The sequence below is a fragment of the Ambystoma mexicanum genome, chromosome 5p (genome assembly GCF_040938575.1).
Source record: "Ambystoma mexicanum isolate Mex_15411 chromosome 5p, UKY_AmexF1_1, whole genome shotgun sequence".
Taxonomy (NCBI): Eukaryota; Metazoa; Chordata; class Amphibia; order Caudata; family Ambystomatidae; genus Ambystoma; species Ambystoma mexicanum.
Window position 1 is genome coordinate 1,182,699,131 of NC_090930.1, and position 24,681 is coordinate 1,182,723,811.

Consider the following 24,681-nt stretch of genomic DNA (forward strand, 5'->3'; position numbering starts at 1 on the left):
GGTATTAGAAGTTTAAAGCCAGATAAAACATAGATCCCAAATTAATTGATTACATGGGGGTCCAGGGCGAGGATTACAACAGAGGTGTGAGGAGGATACCAAGATGGGGAAATTCGTTTTCAGAAGTCCCCTAGATTAGAACTAGAATGTCCTCTTTCCAAGATCCAAGCCAACCAGCCAAAGATCAGTTGGAGACCTTGGGGTTCACCCTTACAACCTCTGGTCTTATTCCCGTAGTCACAGAGATTTGGACATTGGCAGTAGCTGACCCCCAGAAGAGCATCAAACTATAAAACCGAGCAAAAGAGAACATATCAAACACTGGACATTGCGGCAAGAAGTGATGTGCACACTTAAATAGCCCACGAGGTGAGAGACTGAAACACCCAATGATTGCCAGCAGAAGACCCAGCCTTTGACAGTGCTGAAAGTTGGGCACTACACTTTGGTTCTTTTTGATTTGATTTCCTTTGAATTTCAGGAAAATCCTCATCTGTTATTTTTAGACACCCTAATCTCAGGGGAAGCAATACTAGGACGGACTAAATCAAGGGCAGGGAAGCTCTTTTGACTATCTTTCATGTTCCTGTTCCTTAGTCCCGTTTGTTATTTTGTACTTATTTAGTGTAACAAACCTCAAATAAATGGTAATTAAACCATACAAAGTTCCATGTCTTCTTTGTGACACCTCCTTTAATGGTATCTAAACGCCTACCATTGAGCTATGGAAAATTAAAACCTATGGCTTATAGCAATTTAAACCTGTAAGAACGTGGCAGAAAAAGCTGGATACATAACACATTATTCATAAAAGAGTCCCCTTCTCTGTTCATTGGTAAAAAAAAGTCTCCCAAACACAAATGCCACTTTATCATACATCAACCAAGGTTTCAGATCCTTTTTTCTAGAAAGGGTCGCTTAATGGCAAATATTTTACATGTGGGCAAAATACTATCTCAGCTGAACATTAATTAGAGGTCATATTCTAGCACAATTACAGTGGGGATTCCTCAATTCGACATTTCAACATTGTACATTCATTAAATCAGTTACTAAAACTGTACTCATTGTTTACCTTCTTTGGTTTAATATCTAATCTTCCAAATATATCCAATGAACCACGTCTTTGATCCTCACTCTCCAATTCAAATTCAGGCGACAGCGGCTGGGCATCACAGGCTATGTCTAAAGCACTTTTTCCATAAATAGAGATTCTCCTTAAGCGAGCTAGAGTCTGTCCACTTTGAAGCAAGCTTACATTCTCTAGAATTTCAATTGGCTTCGTTTTTATTGAAAGGACTGCTAAATGCATTGCTACTATTCCAGAGTCGATTTCCATTGGTATATGTTTCCAGTGAGGGACTATTATGGGTAGATTATCTGCTTCGCACTCAAGTAGCTTGTCTGTAATTGAATGAACAATGTCTTCTGCATTGGAATTTAAACTGGACTGTGCTGCAACATCATTGAGTACCTTTTCAACTATTTTAGATACTTCTATATCTGTGTATGACTCACATGACACCCCTGAAGCTAAAAAAGGCTGAAGTTGGTATTTGGAGATTTCCTTCATTACAAGGCTTGCAATTCTCTCTGAAACTACTGTGCATCCACTTGTGATGGCCTTGAAAAGTTTTAATGGTGAGCCGGACTCATGCAAGGCATTTATGTAAACCGAATCAACTACTATTGCAACAAAATCTTCATCTTCTGTGTGTAAACATTGTCCTTCATGTGGAGGTTTTATTACATTAATTTCACTTTTCAGCAATTCCTTTAAAACTGAATTGATCAACCTGGAGGCTATTTTGCTCAATTCGACTTCTCCCGAGTTAGTTTTGGCTCTTGCTGTTTGACCGAAATTGGAAGAAATGAACATTTTTGTCAAGAACTGGCTCACAATTTCTTCCAAAAATGGTGCATACAGCCCATGACTACTGTTGTCTAAAAGTGGACTGTGGGGTGGCATTCCTCTGATATCATTAAGAACTCTTTGTACAATATAAGTTGATTCGATGCCAATATATTTATCTGATAATTTGCCATAAGCACAGCATGGCTGGAATTGACAGTTGCAGATTTCTGCGATCATTAAACTAGCTACTATGTGAGCTAGAACATCCCCTTCTCTTGTTAAGTTCTGAAAAATAGACAAGTGTGAATCGGAAAGCTGGTACACATCACTATACACTGCGGTCACAACTTTTTCAATAACCTCATCATCTTTTGGATGCACATAGCGTGTTTCATTCATATCTTGACTGATCTGTATTTGTTTTTCTGATATTGTAATATACAATGCTTTCAATAACTTTTCAGTTATTTTTTTCACTTGGGAAACTGATGACACATCTTTTGAGCACATATTTAAATTGGGACAGTGAAAAAATAATTTTGATAGAAACTTAGCCACAATTTCTTCTAGGATTATGGAAGATAAAACAGTCACACATGGTTGCAAAGTATCACTTTCATCATAGGGGTGTGTGATATCATCAAACACCGTTTCAACAACACTGGCAGCCCTAACACTTGTTGTTGAACGTGCTTTACACTTAAAAGTTACTGAAGATTTGCCTAGATTGCTAGTTTCCATTACACTACTTACCACTTTTGGAACAATATTTTTGGCATCAAGTGTTGAGTATGCGAGGACAGACACATCATCAGTAACAGGACACTGCAAATGGTAGTCAGAAATTGCCATCAGGATAAGATGGACAATCTTTCCAGCAAACACACTGCAACTCTGAGTTAAGCATTTATACACTGCAGAATCATTCTCATATTCTTGGTAAATGTTGTTGAAAACTAATTTTGTAATTGAATCCACAGCATGTTTATGTATCTCTGGGAACTTGTACTTCTCTTCAGAAATGTTGGCTACTTTCACTTGAGCATTCTCAATTTCCCTTAATAGGCAGCGTACAAATGTTGAAGCCAAGTTATTGAGCTGAGCCTCTGATCTTGGGCATTTTTCTTTTCTAATATGATCTGAAACAGCAAAGAAGATTAGGGAAGAGATCCCTGAAATTATTTCTTCCAAAAATGAAGACGAATAGACAAACATATGATAGGATGCATGACCATGTCCTTCAGAAGAATCCATTTCACCTAAAATCTGTTCAGCAACACTTGAGTCGGAGGTCCAAGAATATGAGCAAGATGATGACTCATCAGATTGAAATGCCATGAAATTAGGATTTGAAATTTCCCTAAACAATAACCGTGGTGTTTTCTTTAATATATATTTGTTTCCAGTTAGTTCATTATCCGGGACTTTAATTGCTGGTCCGTATGTGCGTATAACATTAGAATGGACAGAGTCATCTCTATTAGGTTGATTATTTAGTACAGGTACACGCTGAATAAATGTTGCATCTTTGGTGTACCAAATTTCATGACCTGAAATTTTCATCATCACGTCTTGAACAAATTTTGATGTCATTTCATTCAATTCGGCATCTGATAAACTCCTCTGAGTATCTTTGCACTTTTTAATATTGGCAGAAGAAAGCATTTTAGCCATCAGGGTGATAATAATGTCTTCTAAAACTTTGGAAGACAACACAGTGGTTGTTGGTGATAGAGGTCTGTCTTGAGGTCTTGTTGTAAAAAGACAACGTACCTTATGAGCAATATTTTCTGCATCTAATGTTTTATACAGATGGGGAGGCTGCTCAATGAAATGAGAATAATCTAACTGGTAATCATTTATTTCCACTAATAATAAACTAACTAGCCTTTTAGTAAGAGTACTACTGACACATTTAATATCCTTTTGAACTGACAGATAACACCCATATAGTTTTAAAAAATAATGATAAATGGAATCAACTACTCTGTCCACATCATGTCTAGTTGAATGATCACAAGTGTCTTCTTTCAATTCTATAACTTTAATTTGAGCTCTGTTTATTTCTCTAACAAGAGGATACACTAGTTGTGTTGCCTTTTCACTAATATTACTTTTCAACACCTTTTGATTTTTAGCATACATTGTGGTTGATGTAGAAACAATTTTGTGGAGAAGTCCAGAAAGAACATCTTCCAAAAAGGAAGCAGAGTAAACAGCCTTGAATGGAAATCCTTCACCTGGTTCAGGGGATGACCGATGGGGATGTGCAGCAATGTCTTCAAGTACTTCTTCAACAATGTTCTCAGCAGATTCCTGTCCAGACAAAATTGGCTGAAGGTGGTGAGTCATTTCTACAATTATTGTATTAGCTATTTTATCAAGAATAGTTCCAGGACAGCTCACTAGGGCTGACTGAATTGCTTCCTGTGTTTTATAGCTTTGTAAGATATTACGATAAACAGACTCTGCAACTTGGGGAATATCTACATTTGCTTGTGAACACTGCTTCCCATTTGAATTGTTTGTATTCCACGATGCATCATATGAAATAACATGATTTCCTGTGCATCTAAAGCCTGTTAAAGTCTTATTAATTTCAACAGCTGAAACAATACTGTTGTCTTCTGGATGTGCTTCAATAATGGTGTTTGAAGAGGAAATGTTAGCTATTTGATTGTTAATATTATCTGCAATATATATATTGTTGGAAGACAGAGTTTTTGAAAGTGCTGAAGAAAACCACTGATTCTTGGTTACAGGAACATTGTTCATAACTTTCAGAGGATCGACAACTTCTGCACCTGTACAAAAAACTGTTTGTAGTTCTTCGGTAACACCTTCTACTTCCAGTGTATTATTTGACATTTCCTTCAGTTTGAAGGAGCTCTTGATATCAGCACTCCTGGTACAGTCACTTGTTAAGTGTGTGTATCTTACTATCTGAGATTCGCTTTCTTGAAAAACATTGTTGTGCACTGAACAAACAACCTTTTCAATGTTGGGGTTCTCATCCAGTGGAGCACACTTAATAGCTTTGCCTCCTTTCTTCAACTTTTCTGTGAGGTTAGGTGACTTACTGGCCGAATACAAGGAGTAACTGTGATCTGCAAGTATTTTCTTAAATACATTTTCAACTATTTCCTCAGATAATAGTGTCAATTCAGACTTGGCAAAATTAAAAACAGTGTTATTTGCTTCAATAATATCTATGTCTCTATTGTTCATTACACTGTGATCATCTGCAGTGGTGCCCTGCCCACACAGATGTTTGGGAATGGAACATGATTGTAAAAGTTGATGTTTTGTTTCATATTCTGAGGGACCTTCCAGAGGTTTTGGATGTGATACTGAATCAGCAGATGTATTCATAGGGACATTACAAGACAGCTCAAGTGAACCCAGTTGGGTGCTGATAGGTGCTCCAGGCATTTCCGGATCCAGACCTGCTGATTCTGGAGGTGTCCATGGGTAATTCAAAGAAGGAGTATCTTTTCTAGTGAGATTAGGTGCAGACTGAGATTTTATTTGTTTTCGTATGGGTGCTTTTTCCTTGTAAACTTTACATGTTTTAAACGTTGATAAAGTTTGAAGTGAACTTATCTTGTTATGGACCTTTTTCCTCTTGCCAAATGGAGAATTCTTCTGATAAGGATATGCTAAAAGTGATCTATTTTTAGAAGACAGTCCTGTGGCAAATATAGGTGGCTGCATTTTCCGCCTTGAGGATGAAGTACTATATTTATTCTCGGATACAGTGCATGTTTCCCCATCAGATGCCTATTGAAACAATGAAGAAAATGAAATTTAATAATTTGAAGATACTTAAGTGTTTTGATATATTAAGTCAACAGTGTGCAAGGATAGCAGCATGAATCTAAAGGACCACAGAATTATTAAGTGAAAGTAACATGATTAAAGACTCGTAAGTAAAAAAAGACAGATGAACTGCAACTGAGGGGCCCCACAGTAGCAATGGACATGGCATGTGTACCACACCAGACCTGTGAACCCACACCCATGGCTGATATGATTGTTTGTTGTGGACAAGATTTGCCATGCCTGCTCCCCCACTCTTACGTAGTACACTCTACATGCAAAGGACGAAATGTGAATGGGCGTAGTGGGCTGACACATGTGACATGCCATGCACGGCTGACTATCTTGAAACTGCTGTAATGATAAAACCATCCACAGTACCCAATGACATGCTCTGATGTCTATCCCCCTTGCAGTTAACTCTAGAAATCCACAGCTTCCGTAGTTGATGACTCCTCTGAGGAATCCCCAGACGCCACAGAAAGTGGCATATAACTGGGCCCACATCCGGACCAGGATGGCAATTGAGCATACCTTTGGCCCGTGGAAGGTACGCTTCCGATGTCTACATCGGTCGAGTGGGTGCACTAATGTACAGGCGAGACAAGGTGGGAAAGATAGTACTCACATGTGCCATGTTGAATAACATATGCATGCGGCGCAACATACTCCTGGCCCCGGATGTGGACATTCCCCCTCCTGAAGAGGATAATGTGATGCCTGTGGGTGACACATGTGTACACAATACGCAAGCAGAGGCCAGGCTTGGGTAACTTGCTTGCCAGGAACTCATAGAGCACTTCTTCTGATGTTGACAACCAGTATCACTATCCATGCACCCTTTACTAGTCATTGCACAAAGTAAAGAAATGCACACAATGATGAATGTCCACACATTGCTGCAAGTGAAAAGTATTTATCAAAATAAGTGCAACTTACACTGTACATGAAATGAACACCTGACCGTCCCCAAACACCCTTCCCAGCACACCCTCCACAAACACCCACCCCAGCAGTCACACAACACAACACAACTACACCCTACATGTGTCCATGGTTCATTTACATGGACACTTTGACTTTGGGTCCTGTTCCTGAATCCTGGTGATGAGGTGGCGCAGTGAACGGCGCCCTGTTGTGCTCTCACGTGAGCTCTCAGTGGGTGTTGCCTAGATGGAGGGCTCCGATCCCTGTGCACGCATATATTCCAGGGTCAACTGCATGTGCTAGTTTCGTGCATCTGACGATGCAGTTGCAGCAACCGTATATTCACAGACCCTTTGGCCTAGTGTCACCATAGCGACAGTGGCATGGCCGAAGGATGTGCCAAGCACATCCCTGTATGCAGTTACACATTGCCTGCATTTCGCTAAGTTGTTGGCCTGCAATGGCGTGTATGTTTGCCTGCTGACGCTCAATGTGCTCCAGCCGTGACAGTATTGCCCGCAGGTTTGCCTCTGACAGTGGAGGTGGACTATGCAGACTTGGGGGCAGGGCTGCGCTGAAGCCAGGTGTTGTACCCCCCTAGTAATCCTCGTCCTACTCCCTGTCATCCTCCTCTTATCCTTCGACGTAGGGCACATTGGCCATGCCCAAATGTGCCATGGGATGATGTGCATGTGAATGCTGTAATGGTGTGCTGGTACAGATGGGGGCACTGTCCAAGGCATGTGTGTGGGGTCACCACCAGTGCTAGTCTGGGACTCCACACTGGCGGCCATTGGTGGAGGAGGCTAGGATGCTACGGGCATTGCTGGGGGAGACTGTGCTGCTGCAGGCATTGGTGGGGGGGCTGGGCTGCTGCAGGCATTAGCAGGGGAGGCTGGGCTGCTGCAGGCATTAGCGGGGGAGATTGAGCTGCTGCAAGTGTTTGTGGGGGATGCTGGGCTGCTGCAGGTGTTGGTGGGGGCGGCTGGGCTGCTGCAGGTGCTATGGCCAGTGGCTGGGCTAGGCCTGCAACACTGCCCTGCTGCTTGATCCAGCTTACGGATGGTTTGCCTTGTGCAGGGTTGGGGGCTGATGCATTTGCGGTCTTCGAGTCTCCTGCCTCATCACTGTCCGTGGAGAGGGTACCTGTTGAGGAAGTGAGATAGGTTAGCATTTTGGCACACGTCGCCAGTCGTGCATTGCACCCATCCCATGTGTCCCCCCACAATGTTATTGGTTTTATGTGTCTCACACAGGTGGTATTGCTCAGATGGGTGACCATGCAGGGAAGGGGCGGGTCATGCTGAAGGTGTACAATATGCATGCTTGTGCATTGTCTTGTGGTACGACAGCCATTGACAGGTTTGCACTACCTGCCATGGCATGTTTCTGACAGTTTGGCATGCCCATTGCTCTGTTCTATGCTGGTGGATGCATGCAATTGCTGGGTGAGGGGAATTATGCACATAATTCTGCAGTTGAAATTACTACTGTCTCTGTGGGTCCCTGCCCCAGCATCAGTGCCTCTGATGCCCTCTATTCCCTCCATGTGAAGTCTGCTGCTGGCTCGCTCCTCCCATGGCATGAGTCGAAGTGGGTCCGCAGTGCACCAGTGGCTGCACACTCCCTCCTGTGCTTGTCGATGGTACTGCAGACTTTGGCTTTGAGGTCATCCCACCTCTAGCGGCAGTTCTTCTTTGTCCGGGGGACGGTTCCCACGGCTGTCACACTTGCCACCATCTCACCCCATACGGCAGTCTTGCGCTGTGTGCTTGTTTTCCGCTGCCTGCTTCCGATAAGTTTGTCTGAATGCTATAGTACAGTGTCCACTAAGGCGGTCAGCTCTGTGTCAGAGAACTTAGGTTTCCTTTGCCAAGATCCTTTGCCTGGAGTCCTTTGGTCCGATGTCATGCTTGTAGTTTGTTTTTGAGCCTGGATGGCTGAAGGAACAGGTACATTAAGTTGGATTCTGTTTTTATTAATGGCCGCTGCAGGCCTTCCAGTTTCTGCAGTGTTTCTGTTTCCGGCGCCAGTTACAGACTCAAAGTAGACCAGAGAATCCGGCATATGCCACGCTGGAAACGGTAATAACGGAATACCGATAATGCTCTGTACTTATGGAGCTTGCAGCTCTTCAGTAAGTTATGGGGGAAAGGAGGGCCCCTTGTGGGGTAACCCTCAACTCCCAAAGCATTGCACTCCCGACAAGGTGACTCCATTGTGGGCCGCACCGGGAAGGTGGCAGTAATGGCCGCCTCCCTGATTCCACAATGGTGCACTCCAATGACTTGTCCTGCCGCCTTCCTGCTGTACATGGTAAAACCGTGGGTCAGGAGGATGGTGCGGCTCGCAATCTCTTGCCACCTGCTGTACAGAGGTGTGGCCGAGCTGCTCTTCCAGCATGAGCCGCTACAGGATCTGTTACATTCTGGTGCACTAGCACTCACGAGGCATCCTACATGGCATAGCAACTCCGGCCTACCCTCGCTTCGCTGCACACCCCTGCCAAAAGTGCAGTTCCAGGGGATGGATCGGATTAGAAAGACACTGAGGCGTCGGCTTAAGCAGACATGTTCATTGCTGCTCAGCAGTGCCCCCGCCAACACCTCAAAATGCATACTTGAAAGCCAGATACCTTGGCAGTGCAGTGTCCACCAAAGATAACATTGAGGCTTATAATTTTGCTGAGAGCTTTTGTTCTGGTAAAGTGAAAGCAGGGGGACTTGCAAACATAAAAAACACCAACAGTCTATCAGCGCCAACACTGGATTAGGAATAAATGTCAGATGACAAATCCCCTGGCTGACAGGAGATTCCAACAGCATCATTAGTTGGAAGGATGGTCGAGCGCACAATATGGCTTCATGCTTCGTTTGAAAAGCTAATTAGAACATGAAGAATGAAGGTAACTGATCCATTATGTGAAAATAATCACAACAAGTAACACACATTATGTCAACCAAATCCATGTGCTCAAATGGTTTATGAGCCAAACAGTTTCCCAGGCTTGTGACTCGGGATACTAATAGTCGAGCGGTCGGTGGGTTGAGGGAAATCATTCTCCAAACCCGGCTTACCGTCTGCTGTCTGCGTATTCCGAAACTGGAGTTGGTTTGTGAAGAATGGAATGCTTTCTGTCCATTCTCGGCAAGGGAAGGTTGGCGGCCATGTTGGGGAAAGTGATTCGGCAGCATTGTGCAGGAATAGATTGAAAAAACGCATAGAGAGCATTCCAATGTATTTGTGTACAATGCTAATGTACACAAAATCAAAAAGTAGCAAGCGGCACTGCGCATATTAAAAGCCTGGATTTCAAATTGACATTAACAGTAACATTGTACAGGAATACAAAAGAAAATGTGTGAAGTGCATTCCATTGTATTCCTGTGCAATGCTAATGTGCACAGAATCAACAAGTAGCTAGCAGCACTGGCCATATTAAAAGTATGGATTTCACATTGACAATGACTGTTGTATTGTAGAGGAATACAATGGAAAATGTATAGAGTGGAATCCATTGTATTCCTGTAAAATAAATATCTGTGCAGCGCAAAACATATCACTTAATTGATAGGCATATTAAATGTCTGGATTTCAGTGCAATAACCTGGTATTCGACCTAATTCGTGTGCTCCCTGCAAGAAATCTACGGACAGCTATAAACAGCACAAACATCAAAGGGTATGTAAAAGGAGTAGAGAGCAAGGAGACACAACATTACCAAGATGTCCACCCATTAATAGCCCTCCCTGCAAAAAACAGAGAGACATCTTTATCCAGCTTCAATATCAGACCAAGAACATATTTAATGAAACTTTATGAATATAGAGAAGGTGGGTCGGATGGCATTGAACAAGATGTGAGAACACTGAGGAAAGCCAAAGATTGATGGAGAATAATAAATGTTTTGTAGAATAAAAACAGGAAACATTATAAATGAGAGAACAAACTTGATGAGTAGCTCTAGTGTGAATTAAATTGTACATTTGCAAGGAAGGTGAATGAACAATTAGCAAATTGAGGAATTAAATTTGATTCCGAAACAGTATTTGAGAAGGTGACAGATGAGGCAGTAGAGGAGCAGGGTACAAAGATGGGGGTGGAAGGGAAACTGTCTGCAGAGGTCACATTAGAACTAGTAGTCAAACGAGAATTGTGTACAGTGCCATGATGCAGGAAGGATGACAACTTCAATCTTTCATCGGCTTGTGGCTGCCAATCATTTTCTATGGAAGAAGCATTGCAATGACCCGTAACAACCATGATTTGACTTGATTCAAGTCTAGCATTTGATAGTAGCTGTATAGCGGTGGCGCAAATAGAGTGATTGGTGTGCATGCCATAGAGGTGCGCTCGGTGAGTGATTTTTGGCATTAGTTCCTGAGGGTATTTTTGCCCAAAGGCTTTTTGGAATACTAGACTTGTTCAGTGGCTAGCTCTTCTTTTTTAAGACGACATGGGGCTACAAAGAAACAAGGAGCCTCAGGAGGAAGTCTGGCTATGTATTGAAGAAGGGAAATAACGGGACCATCAGGAGCATGAGGTATGGCGTATATATGGAATCGGAGATCACTCCAGTGCCTTTCAAAAAGAGGATGAGGGTTTTTGGTTAATTCATTACAAGTTAAGCTGGCATACTTTTTGTCATTTTCATCAGTAATTACAGTGAATGCATTGGGAGGTAATAGCCCGAGTCGCTCATTGCCACAACGGGAAAAATGTATCTGGATATCAAGCCAGACCTTGAATTGTAGAGTATATTGAGAGTTAAGGTTGAAAACACCAGATGTGCGTATTATTAAAAGGTCAATGTGAGAGATTGCAGTTTACCAGATAGCTGTAAATGTTTAATAATGCTCACAAACACATTATTAGCACTTAAAAAGTCCTGGTCGTGCATTATTTTAATATTGCGGCTGAATGGGGGATTGTTCAGATGGCGATTTATGCCAGACCGTAAAGATATGAGGCTTTGGGGCTGATATTCGATACCGGTCACAATTCGTACTTCTGCATAACAATTCTAAAGAAGGGTGGCTAAAGAAGTGATGCTTTGATTTTCAAATGATGGCGAATGGCCTTTTTCACAAAGCCAACCTTTAGTAGTGTTGGCTGCCCATTTGGTGCCCAATTGGGTTTTTGCATCAGCCTTATTCAATTCTATGGCATCTAAATCAGTGTTGCCGACAGTAGCATGTCTCTTTGCTGGAGTTGACACACTAGTAAAAAGAGAGGAAATACTGGTCTGAATCATGTTGCGTTGTCGTTAGTTTCCATTCCTGGATCTTCAAGCCACTCCTCTAATGACTTTGTGCCAAACAGATTAAACTGGATTTCTGACGGGAGAGAAATGTTGTAGCTGTGCTCTGGAAAAGTATGCTGCACTGTCCGTGCCATCGTGACTGCTTTTGAAGTATGCTGGAGTGCAGATGGGTACGAAATTTCGTGATGTTTCCCAATACGTGTTGCCGGCTCTGAAGAATCGCAGATTCTAACGGATTGTGTCGACGCAGCAGGGAAGGGGAAGGAACGTTTGGAAGAGCATCACGCGGGACATGCATTAAGGGATTCTTTGTCAGGTAATGCCTGCTTTTCCTCCAATGTCATGCGCGTTTATATAAAGCGCAGCGCCTTTCGGGGTATTAATATGGTATTGAGACTTTGTAGTTGGTTTGCAAGCAGCCTTTTTGACTGTAATATTTCCAAAGGAAATGTTCAACTCAACTAGGGTTAGAGCCTCAGGTTCCAGGCTGCCTATTGCAGTGATGGAAGTAAGGAGTAAAGAAGCTCATACTGCTGAGATGGAAGTGCTCCCATTGAGGTAAAGGTTTGAGACTTATCTAGGATAGTTATATCTGGCAATCAGTGTTGACTGGTCCCAAAGGTATCATAACAATCATCTTCCACAGGTGACTCATTAATAATTTGCAAACTGGCTTGGGAGTTGAGGAAGGGATTTGATCCCCAAGACCTTTTTGGAGACTGACGGAAGTAGCCCGTACTCTTGCAGGCAGTGACTTTGCCTGCCCAGGAAGTTGGTTTGGTCTTTGAAGCCTTACAACACATGGGCTGCTATCAAGATGATCTGACAATGAATGACAATATTCCAAAATTCGTGGGTAGAAGACACATCTGCAGAGGGCAACCGCCCACATGTTTACAAGAAAGAGGGCCCTCACGTTGTCAATAAAAATTATTACCCCTTATCTGGGGACGGAAAGCTTTCAGAGCCAAACAAATAGCGTACTACGGAAAACAGTTAATGTGTTCAGAAAGGTTTTGTACCCACAGAGGTAATGAATGTTGCAAACTTGTAGAGGGGCACCCCAGCCAAATCGAAAGGATACAAGTGGGATGAAGATCTGAGGTTCTGGGGAAGTGGAGAAAGGTTGGCAGGGTCCATCCACCATTACATGTCTAGAAGGGCCTCTGAAAGAATTTGTATCACGATGGACAATGATCCCTTTTTGATGGTAGGGCAGTCGAGTCTACCTTAACTTCAGCTGCAAAAGAGGAACCATCAGAGCACAGGAGAAATTGTGACCTTGAGCTTTCTGGAAGTTCAGAACATATGCTGAACACCTGGCCTGAGGGCAAGAACAAAACAAAGGTACAGCTGTAATCTGGCGGGAAAGACTTGAGCAGGTCCCAAATCAAGCAAATACAAATTATCATTTCAGTTGGTGCGACCATGGACTTCTGTGTGTAGACAGAGAGGTACATGATGAATGCTTAGGACAATACAATTTCAACATACTGTTGGGGTTCAGATCAGTATGTGGTCCATAGTAGAGAGTTGAAAAGGTTGTTATAGATGTATATCATGTCCCTACTCAATATGACACCCGGAACCTTTGTGAAGACTTGAGAGACAGAAATTAGCATACATATTAAATAGACCCACTATTGATGCTCCTGTCCCTACCACATACATGGGGAATTGTCAGCAAAGAGGGCAAATTAGGATGCGTAGTTAAGCATCCAAGAGGTTCACTGCACACAGGTAATTTGGGCTGGTGTTAATGTTTTGAACTTCTCCTGGGAATGTAAAAGGCTAAATCAGGAGATGTCATGTGCAGTTCTCATGCTTGTCTTAGTTTCTTGCTGTGATGCAAAGAAGTGGGAGAAAAACCCTGCAAGAGCCGAGTGAGCTCTCATCTCATGTCCAAGAATTTGTGGACATACGTATAAGGAGTTGTTCTGATATGTGGTGGAAGAAGGGACGAGAGAAAGGAGGAGACGAGAGAAAGGAGGAAAGTAGAGGACTGGAAGGCAGAGTAACTCTTATCGACAAAAGAGTGAGTCCAAGAAAATCAGTTAGAAAATGTCTAGACCAGCAGAGGCAGTTGCAATCTGCCACTTCATGCATTGGTTTCAAATGAGACCCATGTATATTTTCAAATAGTGCACTTTTCCATTATGTCTTATCCTGTCATAGGTGTCTGTCAAGCGTGAGGCAAAGGTATGAGAAAATACATTACTTTTCCCTTTCATTTTCCATAGAAGGTTTGCGCTCACCTACAGCCTATAATGCTGGTTGGAATAGGTTCCTGGTCCCAAAAGCATACAAGACAGCTGTCCACTTTCAGAGAGTTGATTGGCTTACATGTGTCCATTGACAGTAACCAGGTCTGCAGTTATCAGTAAGAGGCAACCAGATTAGCTAGTCATAGTCAGCCACTCTAGTGAGTTTGGGGAAGAAATGTTATTAGAAGGGCCACAATTGTGTACTGTTACCTGTGGACACCACTGTGCAAAGATTTTACGAAGGGGTATGTGGTAGCCTCCTCTCCCCTTACCGACCCAAGGAAAAGTCAGAGGTTTGGCCCAAAGGTGCACAATATAACCCAATAAAAGTGAATAAAACAGCTGTTTTTGACTGCAGTTTTGTGAAACAAACAACGTGGTACACATACCACTTGTGGCCCAAGTGCCATCAGTCGGGGGTAAAATGCAGCCAATTTGGGCTATTGCCCACCCTAGGAAAGCTGAAGGGTTCTCCAGAGAGTGAAATATGACCACTGAAAAGATATCATTTGGCCATGTGGTACATTCAATAGCCAGGACCCGCAGGAGGCTTCAGCTGGTTCTCTGACCAGGCTGGCCAACTATGGCCAGTGGCTACTTTGGGAAGAAGAGCGACCACTGGGTATTTCGGGAATCAAAACATGACCAAAGGCTGTGGGCATGGGGTGGCAGAATGGCCATTGCCTACTATGCTTCCCTTGGGTCTGCTACAGGCTGTGACCAATGGCCAGGCTGCATACAAAGTTACCAATGCCATGGCAACTGGCCATGGCAAGTTTGAATCATGTGAGGCTTGGGTTGCTCGACCACGGCCTTTATCCAAATTGACCACAGGCCATGGCGGTAGACTATGGCCACTAACCACTATGGGAGACATTGGAGGGAGCCAGGCTTGGCCTGATCTCATGCCCCAGTCAAAGTGACCAATGGTCATGGTTAATATGCACTGGTTTGGGCAACAGGGGGCCTTCCAAGCTCTATTACGAGGGCAAAGTGACCATATGGCAAGTCATGGTGTATCCCCTTTAGGGATATCCAGGGATGGCCAGGAGCATTGCATTGCTGAAGTGACCTCTGGCCCTAGACGCCGGACATGGCTAGTGACCAATGCATGCAGGTTTTAGAGGCTCAAGCAATGGCCAAAGGCTATGCCACCAGGAAAGGTCCCACTGGTACTACGCAGTGGCCACTTCAGATGGCTCAAGGGTGCATGCACTGTCAGTATGATGGTGTATATCATTCACTGAAAAAACCGAGCTCTACAGGTGCAGAAACAGTCAGGTACAGTGATGTACAAGTACAGAGACAGGCGGGTACAGAGAAATATGGATTCAGAAACAAATAGGTACAGGGACATACTGGTACAGAGGCAGGTACAGACACGGACAGATACAGGTACACAGACAGATACATACATACAGGTATAGGTATAGGAACAGACAGTACAGGTAAAGAGGCTGACAGATACAAGTACAGAGACTGTACAAGAAGAGGGATGGTAACAGGAGGGACAGCCCTATTGATGGCAGGACTATGGGCTAAATAGAATTGAAACAAAGGGAGGGTGTCCTACCATCTATATTTGGGTATTTACATATTATTCATGCAAATATATTTAATGTTGTGATGTTTCACTTGACTGGTAAGTCTCTGTGTCTACTATAACCTTTGTGTTAATAGAAAAACACTAAACTAGTTTGAGTTCACACAGCATTTTTTATTTTGCGTGTGAATCTGTTTTTTTCTTCTTTTGTCAAAGCTTTTTTTGAAAAAATATTTTTCTATTTTCTATATGAGTATTTTGTCTCTTTTGTCATAGTACAATGATTACACAATGAACAGGTCATATACAAGTGCATTCAACATATATAAACAAATGACAGATTACTGTACATGTCTCAGTTTCACATATACAGGTGTCATCCTTATGTTACATAAACTCATACAAAACAAAAACCAACAGAACTCTGAAAACATGGGGGCTCTGTTGTTCTGGAATGTGCTAAATGTCACACTCCTTTCTCAGAACCTCACTAAGGTCTGGTATGACAGGCAGAAGGGTGACCTACTTGTAGGTCTAGATCGAGAGGTAAATAAAAAACAAGTGTTCTTGGTAAGGACTTCTTCAGCACACAGGGTGCAGCGTCCAATGACGTTTCGGCTGGTAAGTGAAATAGTCTTCTTCATGGACCAGGACATGATCTCCCTATAGGAGGGACATATAAATGAACTCAATTAGTGAAGGGTTCTTCTCAATAAAACTTAAGTGAAACAGTGCAAAAACATGAAAAACAAATAAAGGTTAAAAACTGTATTAGAAAAGAAAAAGACCCCTCTAGTACACGCCAGTAATTCACTGACCTTAAATGTTTTCCTCTGAAGGAGCTCCCTTAATAGGAAGGGGATGCTATCTCAAGGTGTGTCTTCAAAAAGGCTTGCAACATGGAGTTCTAGTTTTGCGTTCTGTTAGAAACGTCGAGAGAAAGAAGGAATGTTTCTAACTTTCAGTATTAAGAGCTCAAAACTACTGAGCTCCATGATAGATTCCTGTGTCCACATATTAGCATGGAGTGTAGGAAGTTGTTACCTGCCCATGTTGTCAGCCAAGCTAGGTAGTGTAGGAAGGTGATCTGGGGCCCTGGCGTCTATCTGCTTAAGGTCAGTGATTCCTGCGGCTCCCTGGAGGTGGAGAGTAGCTGTGATACACTCGATGCATGGCTAGTGATATAATTGGATTATTTGGAGGACAGCCTGTAAAAGGTATGCAAGGGGCGCCTACCTGAAGCAGGGTTCTTGGACCGTGCACAGCAAATCATGCTATCTGGAATGCCTTTGTGCAGTGTCTGTGGCGTCCTTGGTAACCTCTCTGTACGGGAAGTGGAAAATTCCCCGAGCTGTGTGTTTTTATGTATTGCCCATGTGCATGAAATCGCTGTCTCCGCAGAATGCGCATGCAGCGTGGTGCTCTCGTCCCGTTACCCTTGGCAACCCAAGTCCTAAGCAATGGGAAGGGAAGCGGCATAACAGAGGGTTTAACTCGCAGACAGGAGCATGTAAAGTGTGTAAGACGGCATTGGGGATGCCAAAATAGCGGGGGGCACCAGCAAGTTGTTTGAAACTGTGCATAATATTATCAGAGGGGACGGGCACACGATAAGTGTCGAATCATTCACACAGAGAGTAGCACCTGCTGCGTAATAAATGGCATATCTTGTCCAGTAGTGACCAGGCAGCAGGGGCCTGCTTAAAAACTCAGGCCTACTCCTCCTTTGAGTGTCTAGTCTTCAGGCTATCACTCTCTCACTCGCTCCTAAATCTTCCCTCCTTCTGGCCGCCTTCTATCAAACACCAGGACAGTCCAGTCTCATCCACTCGTAATGGGCTGACCTGGCCTCCTCTCTACTTTCCTCCTCCTCTCAACTCCTCCTGATGGGTGATCTTAACATCCATCTGGACTCTCCTGACTCCTCAGAACCTATGTGACTCTCTCTCCCTCTCTATCCTACCCTCTGGCAGGCCACACTGTGGATGCTCTCATCTCTACTGACATCCCTCTCTATCTCCCTCTCACTACTTCTCTCTCCTGGACTGACCACTCTCTTCTCTCATCACACTTGAAGCTCTCCTTTTGCAGCTGCACAACCGGCACGGCAACTCGGCTTCAAAGTCACCAGACCCATGAAAAGACTGACAGTGGCTGCCATTGCCTCCTCCTACTCACCTACTCCTATTCCTGTGGGTAACTCCCACACTGACACAGCCCTCGCTAACTTCAATCTCTATCTACAAAACTCTTGATACCCTTGCCCCTGTCATGAGGGTCCAACTGAAGCCTTCAAAAAAGTGCAACTTTTGGTACAACTCCGATCTGGCTGCACTTAAACGCAAGTGTAGGGCAGCTGAGCGGAAATGAAATTCGTCGGGTGGACCCTCTGACAAATTGGCCGGCCGCCTCCTTCAAAGGCAATATCGTCTCTGCATCCACTCCAAGAAAAGCGTCTTTATTCAAGCCTGCATCTCTGCGGCATCTAGCAACACGGCCAAACTGTAAGGAACTGGCCAATCCTGCAGCAGCCTTTTCCTCTGTCACACCCACCCAGGACCTTTGCTCGGCCCTGGCTGCACACTTCATCAGAAAAACCCAAGACATCCTTTCCTTCCTCTCTTCCGTACCAACACCGAAGCCTCCCTTGACCCTCCTTCCACTTCCCCTCTCTTCTCTCTCACCCGTCACACTCAATGAGGTCACCGGACAAGTCTGGTCTGTGAAGGCTTCATCCAAACCCTGCCCCTCCAAAACAATTAAGGACAACATTGTATTCATCGCTCCAGCCTTGGCTGATCTCTGCAATCTCTCTTTTGCCACTGGAGTTTTCCCAACTCCTCTTAAGCACTCCCTTGTGCACCATCTGATCAAGAAAACCTCTGCCGACCCCTCCTTTCCGGCAAACTACCACCCTATAGCTATCACACCTTTCCTGGGCAAACTCCTGGAGAATTTGCCTATCTCTCATCTGACACTCCACGCGAAATCAATTGGTTGCTTCCTTGACCATCAGTCTGGCTTTAGAGAATCCAGAGGCATGGAAACGGCTCTTCTGAACACCTGTGAAGACCTGCTTTCAAATCTTGACACTAACACTCCCTCTGTCCTCATTCTCCTTGACATCTCGTCTGCCTTTGACACGGTTAACCACAACATCCTGATCGCACGCCTCTGTGACACTCTCGGATTCTCAGGTCAGGCTCTGGCATGGTTAATCTCCTTTCTTTCCGACTCTGAGCCTTTCTCTCTACTTTCGCTCTTTCAACCTGTGGCATTCCCCAGTTTTTTAACCTATCACCCTGGTTCTTCAACGTCTATATGGCTACATTTGCATGTGCGATTGCCACTTTCACCTCTAACTTCCAGTGTTATGCGGATGGCACACAACTATCTTTCAGGCTACCCTCAGCCACCTCCTCTTCCTTGCTCATATCTGACTGCCTGTCTGCTATTCAGTCATAGTGTGCTGCAAACAACCTCTGCCTCAATGCGAGTACGACTGAGATCATTCGCATTGGGACCCCTGCTCCCACTTTCCCACTCTCACTCTAGCCAGCATTTCTTGGCCCTATGCCCGCACCCACCTGCGAGGCTAAAAACCTTAGGGCCATCTTCAACTCCATTCTCTCCTTCTTCTATCACATTTCGGACATTTCTAAAAAGTCTAACTATCAGCTACACTTCGTCAGAGGAACTCTACCTTTTATCACTTTCGCCCAGCGGCTCACTGTCTCTAGAGCCCTGGTTCTCTCTAGGCTGGACTACTGCAACAGCCTCTTTCTCAGCCTCCCTGCTTCTGCTGTGCGCCCTCTGCAACTAATCCAGAACAGAACTGCAAGACTTATCCCTTGGCCTCAAGCCCAGGGACCTCATCTCTCTGGTGCTGAAATCCCTCCACTGGCTCCCCATGGCTTCAAGGATCAAGTTCAAGACCCTCTGCATTGTCCACAAGGTTTTCTGGGGCCTGGGACCTACCTATCTGCAAAAATGCCTACCTAAATACTGTCCCTCCCGAGCCCCCAGCTCATCCACCTCAGACCTTCTGCGAGTGAACCGGTTCTCCAAGCAGAGATTTGGAGGGAGATCTTTATCCTCAGAAGGGGCCTCCCTCTGGAATAGCCTCCCGGCCACCGTCCATCTTGAACCTGACCTCCTTAAATTCAGGAAACTTCAGGAAAGAGAAAAAGGTACCATATTGTCCGTAAATCTACTGTATAATCAAAATACATTGAGCGCAAAAAAAACAAAAAAACAAAATTGAATTAATCATACATGCTGACCATGGTTATCAAAGTTCATGGATTTAGAATTGAGAATCATATTAAGCATCCATGTATGTATAGTAAACATTTGAAGAATTACAAATTAGGTGTTTGCAATTAAACTTTTAAGTTGACATAACCCTGCTGACTGTATTCATGGAAAGCAATAGATAAAGGTGAATGCCAATGAATCCTGATTAGCATAATTAATCCTTCTTGGATGCCCCCATTGATTTCATTCTCAGTAATTGAAGTAATAATTAACCGTTTTGATGTGTGAACCAGATCACTGCTGATCCAAAGAGACATCATGAAGAGTTGAGGTAAAGAAACTTTTGCCATGCTCTCAAATCTGATACATGTCTTATTATCTAATTGATGTGTTTTTTGCCAGTGTGTCGCAAGTGGGTATTTTGAATCCTGATTGGACATGGTGGACAGATGTTCACGTATTCTGATCTTAAGAGGCCGGATAGTACTGCCAATATAGCGCTGTCTACACGTGCACAGGACACAATACACACAGAATGTTGTGTTGCAGTTGATAAAGGAGTTAACATTGTAAGTTCCAAGCATGCCAAAGTCAATTTTAGAAGTTTCAAGTGCATAGGTGCGCATAGAACAGCTCCCACATTTGTGGAAGCCGTTGTTGGTTGCCTGGCTAAACCAAGTATGTGTTGATTTAGGGTTGGACATGAACAAATGGACAATATATTCTTAAGATTGCCTGCTTTCTTGTAAATAAAGCTGGGCAGTGGGCCCAACCATGTCGTGATATCATTATCTAAATGAAGCAAATGCAAGTGTTTTTTAACAATACTGTATAGATTGGAACTATCTGCGTTGAACCGTGTAATACATTTTAGTTTGTTGCTGTGTGTTGTTTGTTCTTATTTTTGGAGTGAGAACATCCACTCTCTTCATGCTTTTAACCGCCTGTTCGGCTTTGCTCAAAGTACAAGTATCATAAGCTCTTGCCAGAAATCTCTGGCGTATCAGTTGACATTCATCTAGAAAGTCTTGATTGTTCGAGCAATTTCTTCTCGCTCTGATAAATTCCCCTTTGGGTATGTTTGAAATAACCGCTTTTTTGTGGCAACTGATGGCATGTAAAACTGCATTTACTGAGGTTGCCTTTCGAAACAATTTTGTTACAAATCTGTTGTCCGACAAGCTGATTGTTAGGTCAAGGAAGTTGATACTGGAATCGCTATAGTCATGTGTAAATTGTATTCCCCAGTCATTGTTATTCAGGAAAGTGACAAATTCATTAAGGCAGTCCACTGTACCAGTCCAAACCATAATCACATCATCTATGTATTGTTTCCATACATAGATGTATTGGACATAAGTGTTGTTAATAAATGCAAATTGCTGCTCATAATGGTGCATAAAAATATTGGCTAGTGCTGGAGCATAGCTTGCCCCCATGGCTATACCAATAAGATGCTTGTAGTACAGGTTGTTAAACAAATAAATATTGTTGGACAGTGCACATGCCAAAAAATCTTTTAACATTTCAACGAAAAGATACAGTCCACACTATATCTATCGAGGTATACAAAGCTTTCACATCAAGTGTTACCAACAACAATCCCGGTGTGACTTGAAGTTGATGAAGTATTTGGAGCACATACATAGTGTCTCTGAGAAAAGTAGGTATGGTGATAACTAATGGCCCTAAACATTCATTAATGTAGATCGAAATGGGTTCCATTATGCCACCGCCCCCACTTAGAATCGGTCTCCCTTCTGGTATAGTATTGAAAGACTTGTGTATTTTGGGCAAAAAGTAGAATGTGGGCATAACAGGGCCATCAACAATTAGAAATTGTTTCTCCACGTCAGTGAGAAAGCCACGTGAATGCCAAATGTACACTATTGTACTTACTATCGTATGTAACTGGATTGGAAGGGAGTTGTTCATAGCAACCAGGAGAGTTAAGATGTTCAAGTCCCATTGTGATGTAATCCTTTTTATCCATAATCACCACATTTCCCCCTTTAGCAGCTTCCTTTATTATTAGTGTGTCCATTGCTGCTAACTTGCGCAAAGCTTTTTGTTCAGAAGGCAACATGTTATTGCTTCGATTTCCCTTTTTTCTGGTAGAGGTATTCTTTAGTCTATGGATGTCGTTGAGTACAGATTGATGGAACGTATCAATTACATTGTCTTTGGGAAATACAGGTACAAATTTAGATTTGTTGGACAGCTCTTTAATTTTCAAACTTTGTTGTTGAATGTCAAGTTCTTTCATTAAGTCAATTACATTAATCATAGGATTGTGTTCACATTCTTCCAGAGATAACAGTACATGTGTGTTGAGCATCATTTGTAATGTGATGTCTGAAGGAGTAGGTATAGTGGGTTTGCTTTTGAAATACTTATCTTGTGTAGAGAAATATTTCTTTAATTTGAGCTTACGGATACATTTAAAGAGATCAATTTGAATCTGGACAAACTCATTAAATCCTAATGCGGTAAAGGAGAGTCCTTTGTTAAGGAATGAACATTCTTCTGAAGAGAGTGCATAAGTGCTCAAATTATAAATCAAATGTATCTGTTCTGATTCCTCAGAGTTTGTCGGTAAGATGCTCTTGTTACTTTGCGAGGTGGAAGAGGGGCATTTCCGCCTATTGGATTGGCCACCCCTTGTGCCCCGAGGCTTGGGTCTGGGGTTGTAATATTTGTTACTAATGGTACTTGAAATCTGACTTTTTTCATTGCTTCTGGTGCAGCTTGGCGGTTGCCTTTTTTGTAACGGCGTATCTGTTCCAAAAAAGGCAATGGTCCAGTATTTATTGCACGTTCCCCTGTCAGGGTGTCGGAATATTCTGGTCTTGATGGGTCAGAGGTATTGGTCTCATTATTACAGGCCTCATTGGCTTGATCTTGACTAGTGCTCTGACTTTCACTATCACTATCTATTTCCGAACTTGCCAGTGAAGATACTATGCTACTACTTCTAGATCTTGAGACTTCATCATACTTTGGTTGATAAGTATATACCCGATTGTCCCGGTAATCTCTATCATCTCAAGAGAATTAGCGGGATTTGCGAAGTTTGACTTTGTCTTGAAGTCTGCGTAATCGGGTGTATAAGCTTTTGAAGTTTTTATCTATTGTTGAACTTGGTGTGTCAAAAAGTTCAATCTCTTGCTTTAAGGCATCAATTTGAGTTACAATACGTGCATGTTCACGTTTTGCATTTACCTCTAAATACAAATAGTTGACTGAGTAGTTTAAGCATGTTATTCGAGCTTGACGGTAGGTTGGCCTCCAATTCAGTAGCAAGGTCGATATCTGCGGATCTTCAAAGTCCGGAGCCCTCTAGGAATTTTCTTTTCTTGCAAGTAATGTGTTAAGGTAGTTTGCTCCCAGAATTTGTTGATCTCCCTGACACTAAGACGTTCTAACTTAATACACTTGGATGTAAGATCCTCTGATTCCGAGGTCAATCTTTTGAAGGGGTTGAGGGTGGAACCCCTCTATGCAAATAATGCTCTAATGTCATATTCTCTAGTGAGGATATATTCTGCGGCTTGTGCCATAACTGGCAATTGGGGTTACTAAGGCAAATGTCTGGCAGCTGGTTCTCAGTGTCCCAAAAATGTGTAAGAAATGTTTGGCAGAAATGTTTTCAACAACGTTTGTTCAACGTAATATCCTTTATTGTTATTGGGTCCCTGGTGCAATGTTATTTGAATGGTTTTTGTATACTTATTACTTTTAATTTATGGTTTGCCAAATGACTTCTAAAAACCACCATTGAGCACTTTGGGGGCTTTTGTTTTCTGGATACATGGAATGAATTTTTAACTCTTCTCTCAAACACATGTATGTATAACTGTTATGCAGCCTCAGATGAAGAGCCTTGCAGCTCGAAACACGTGTCAGACTGTCTGACCTTTAACTAAAATTAAGCAGAACTTGCAATTAAATTTGTGTTTTTGTGCGCAGACAGGAAGCAAACAACCCTTGCCTTTGACACTACACCTTGTCCAGAAGCACAACCTTGGCATAGAGTGAGAAATGAAAGGTTACTCACCAAAGTGACTAATATACTCCTAGTCCAAAGTCTCCTTTCATCTATATTTTTTGTTGGGATGGGACTGAAACCATATCAAGCAATTATGCATTTTCCCTTTAAAAATGTAACATGGGACACAGAAACACCCTACCCTCTGCCCTCCTCATACCCTCTTCCCCTCAGTTCACAACCACTGAGAGGACTGGGAGGACTACCTACAGTTTTAGAAGCTAGGAGCCGGGTGGATGGAGGAAAGCATACTTTACACTAGGAGTAGAGTAGTGTAAGGAAGGCATGGTATCAAACAGTAAGACAGACACAAGTTACCACAGTTCAAGGATGTTTATTGAATTTCATTTGGGTTTGAAAACCGCCTATCTAATCCTAAATCTAACTATGGGAGCAAGCTATGATCATCAAATAATAACACTGCCCTAGTCGTGTCTTGTCAAAGTAAAAGAGCCTATACTAATAAACCTTTTGCCAATCCTTACCTCTAAATACAAATAGTGTGAGAAACAGTGTTATGCAGAAGAAAAGTGTTCAAGAAATGATATGTCAGGATATCTGAGCCGTTAGCTCCCCTTCCCCACGTTTTCAGCATGGGACAAGGCCGCACACTCGATCTTAGCACAGTCTATGGATTATCTAGCAAACTTTAACCTCAAGGCCTTCTATGCAAATGTCTCTTTACCATTCAAAGTCTCTTATTTC

At 43.0% G+C, this 24,681-nt stretch overlaps 1 protein-coding gene across 1 annotated transcript in view; it reads right to left on the bottom strand.

Annotated features, from left to right (window-relative positions):
* The window catches only part of LOC138481482 (fibrous sheath-interacting protein 2-like), a 798,294-nt gene that overhangs the window by 428,814 nt on the left and 344,799 nt on the right, over positions 1 to 24,681 (bottom strand). Inside the window, exon 6 of the mRNA XM_069613651.1 lies at positions 1,076 to 5,635. Coding sequence (XP_069469752.1) covers positions 1,076 to 5,635 — 4,560 coding nt within the window. The remainder of the gene's footprint in view (positions 1 to 1,075; positions 5,636 to 24,681) is intronic.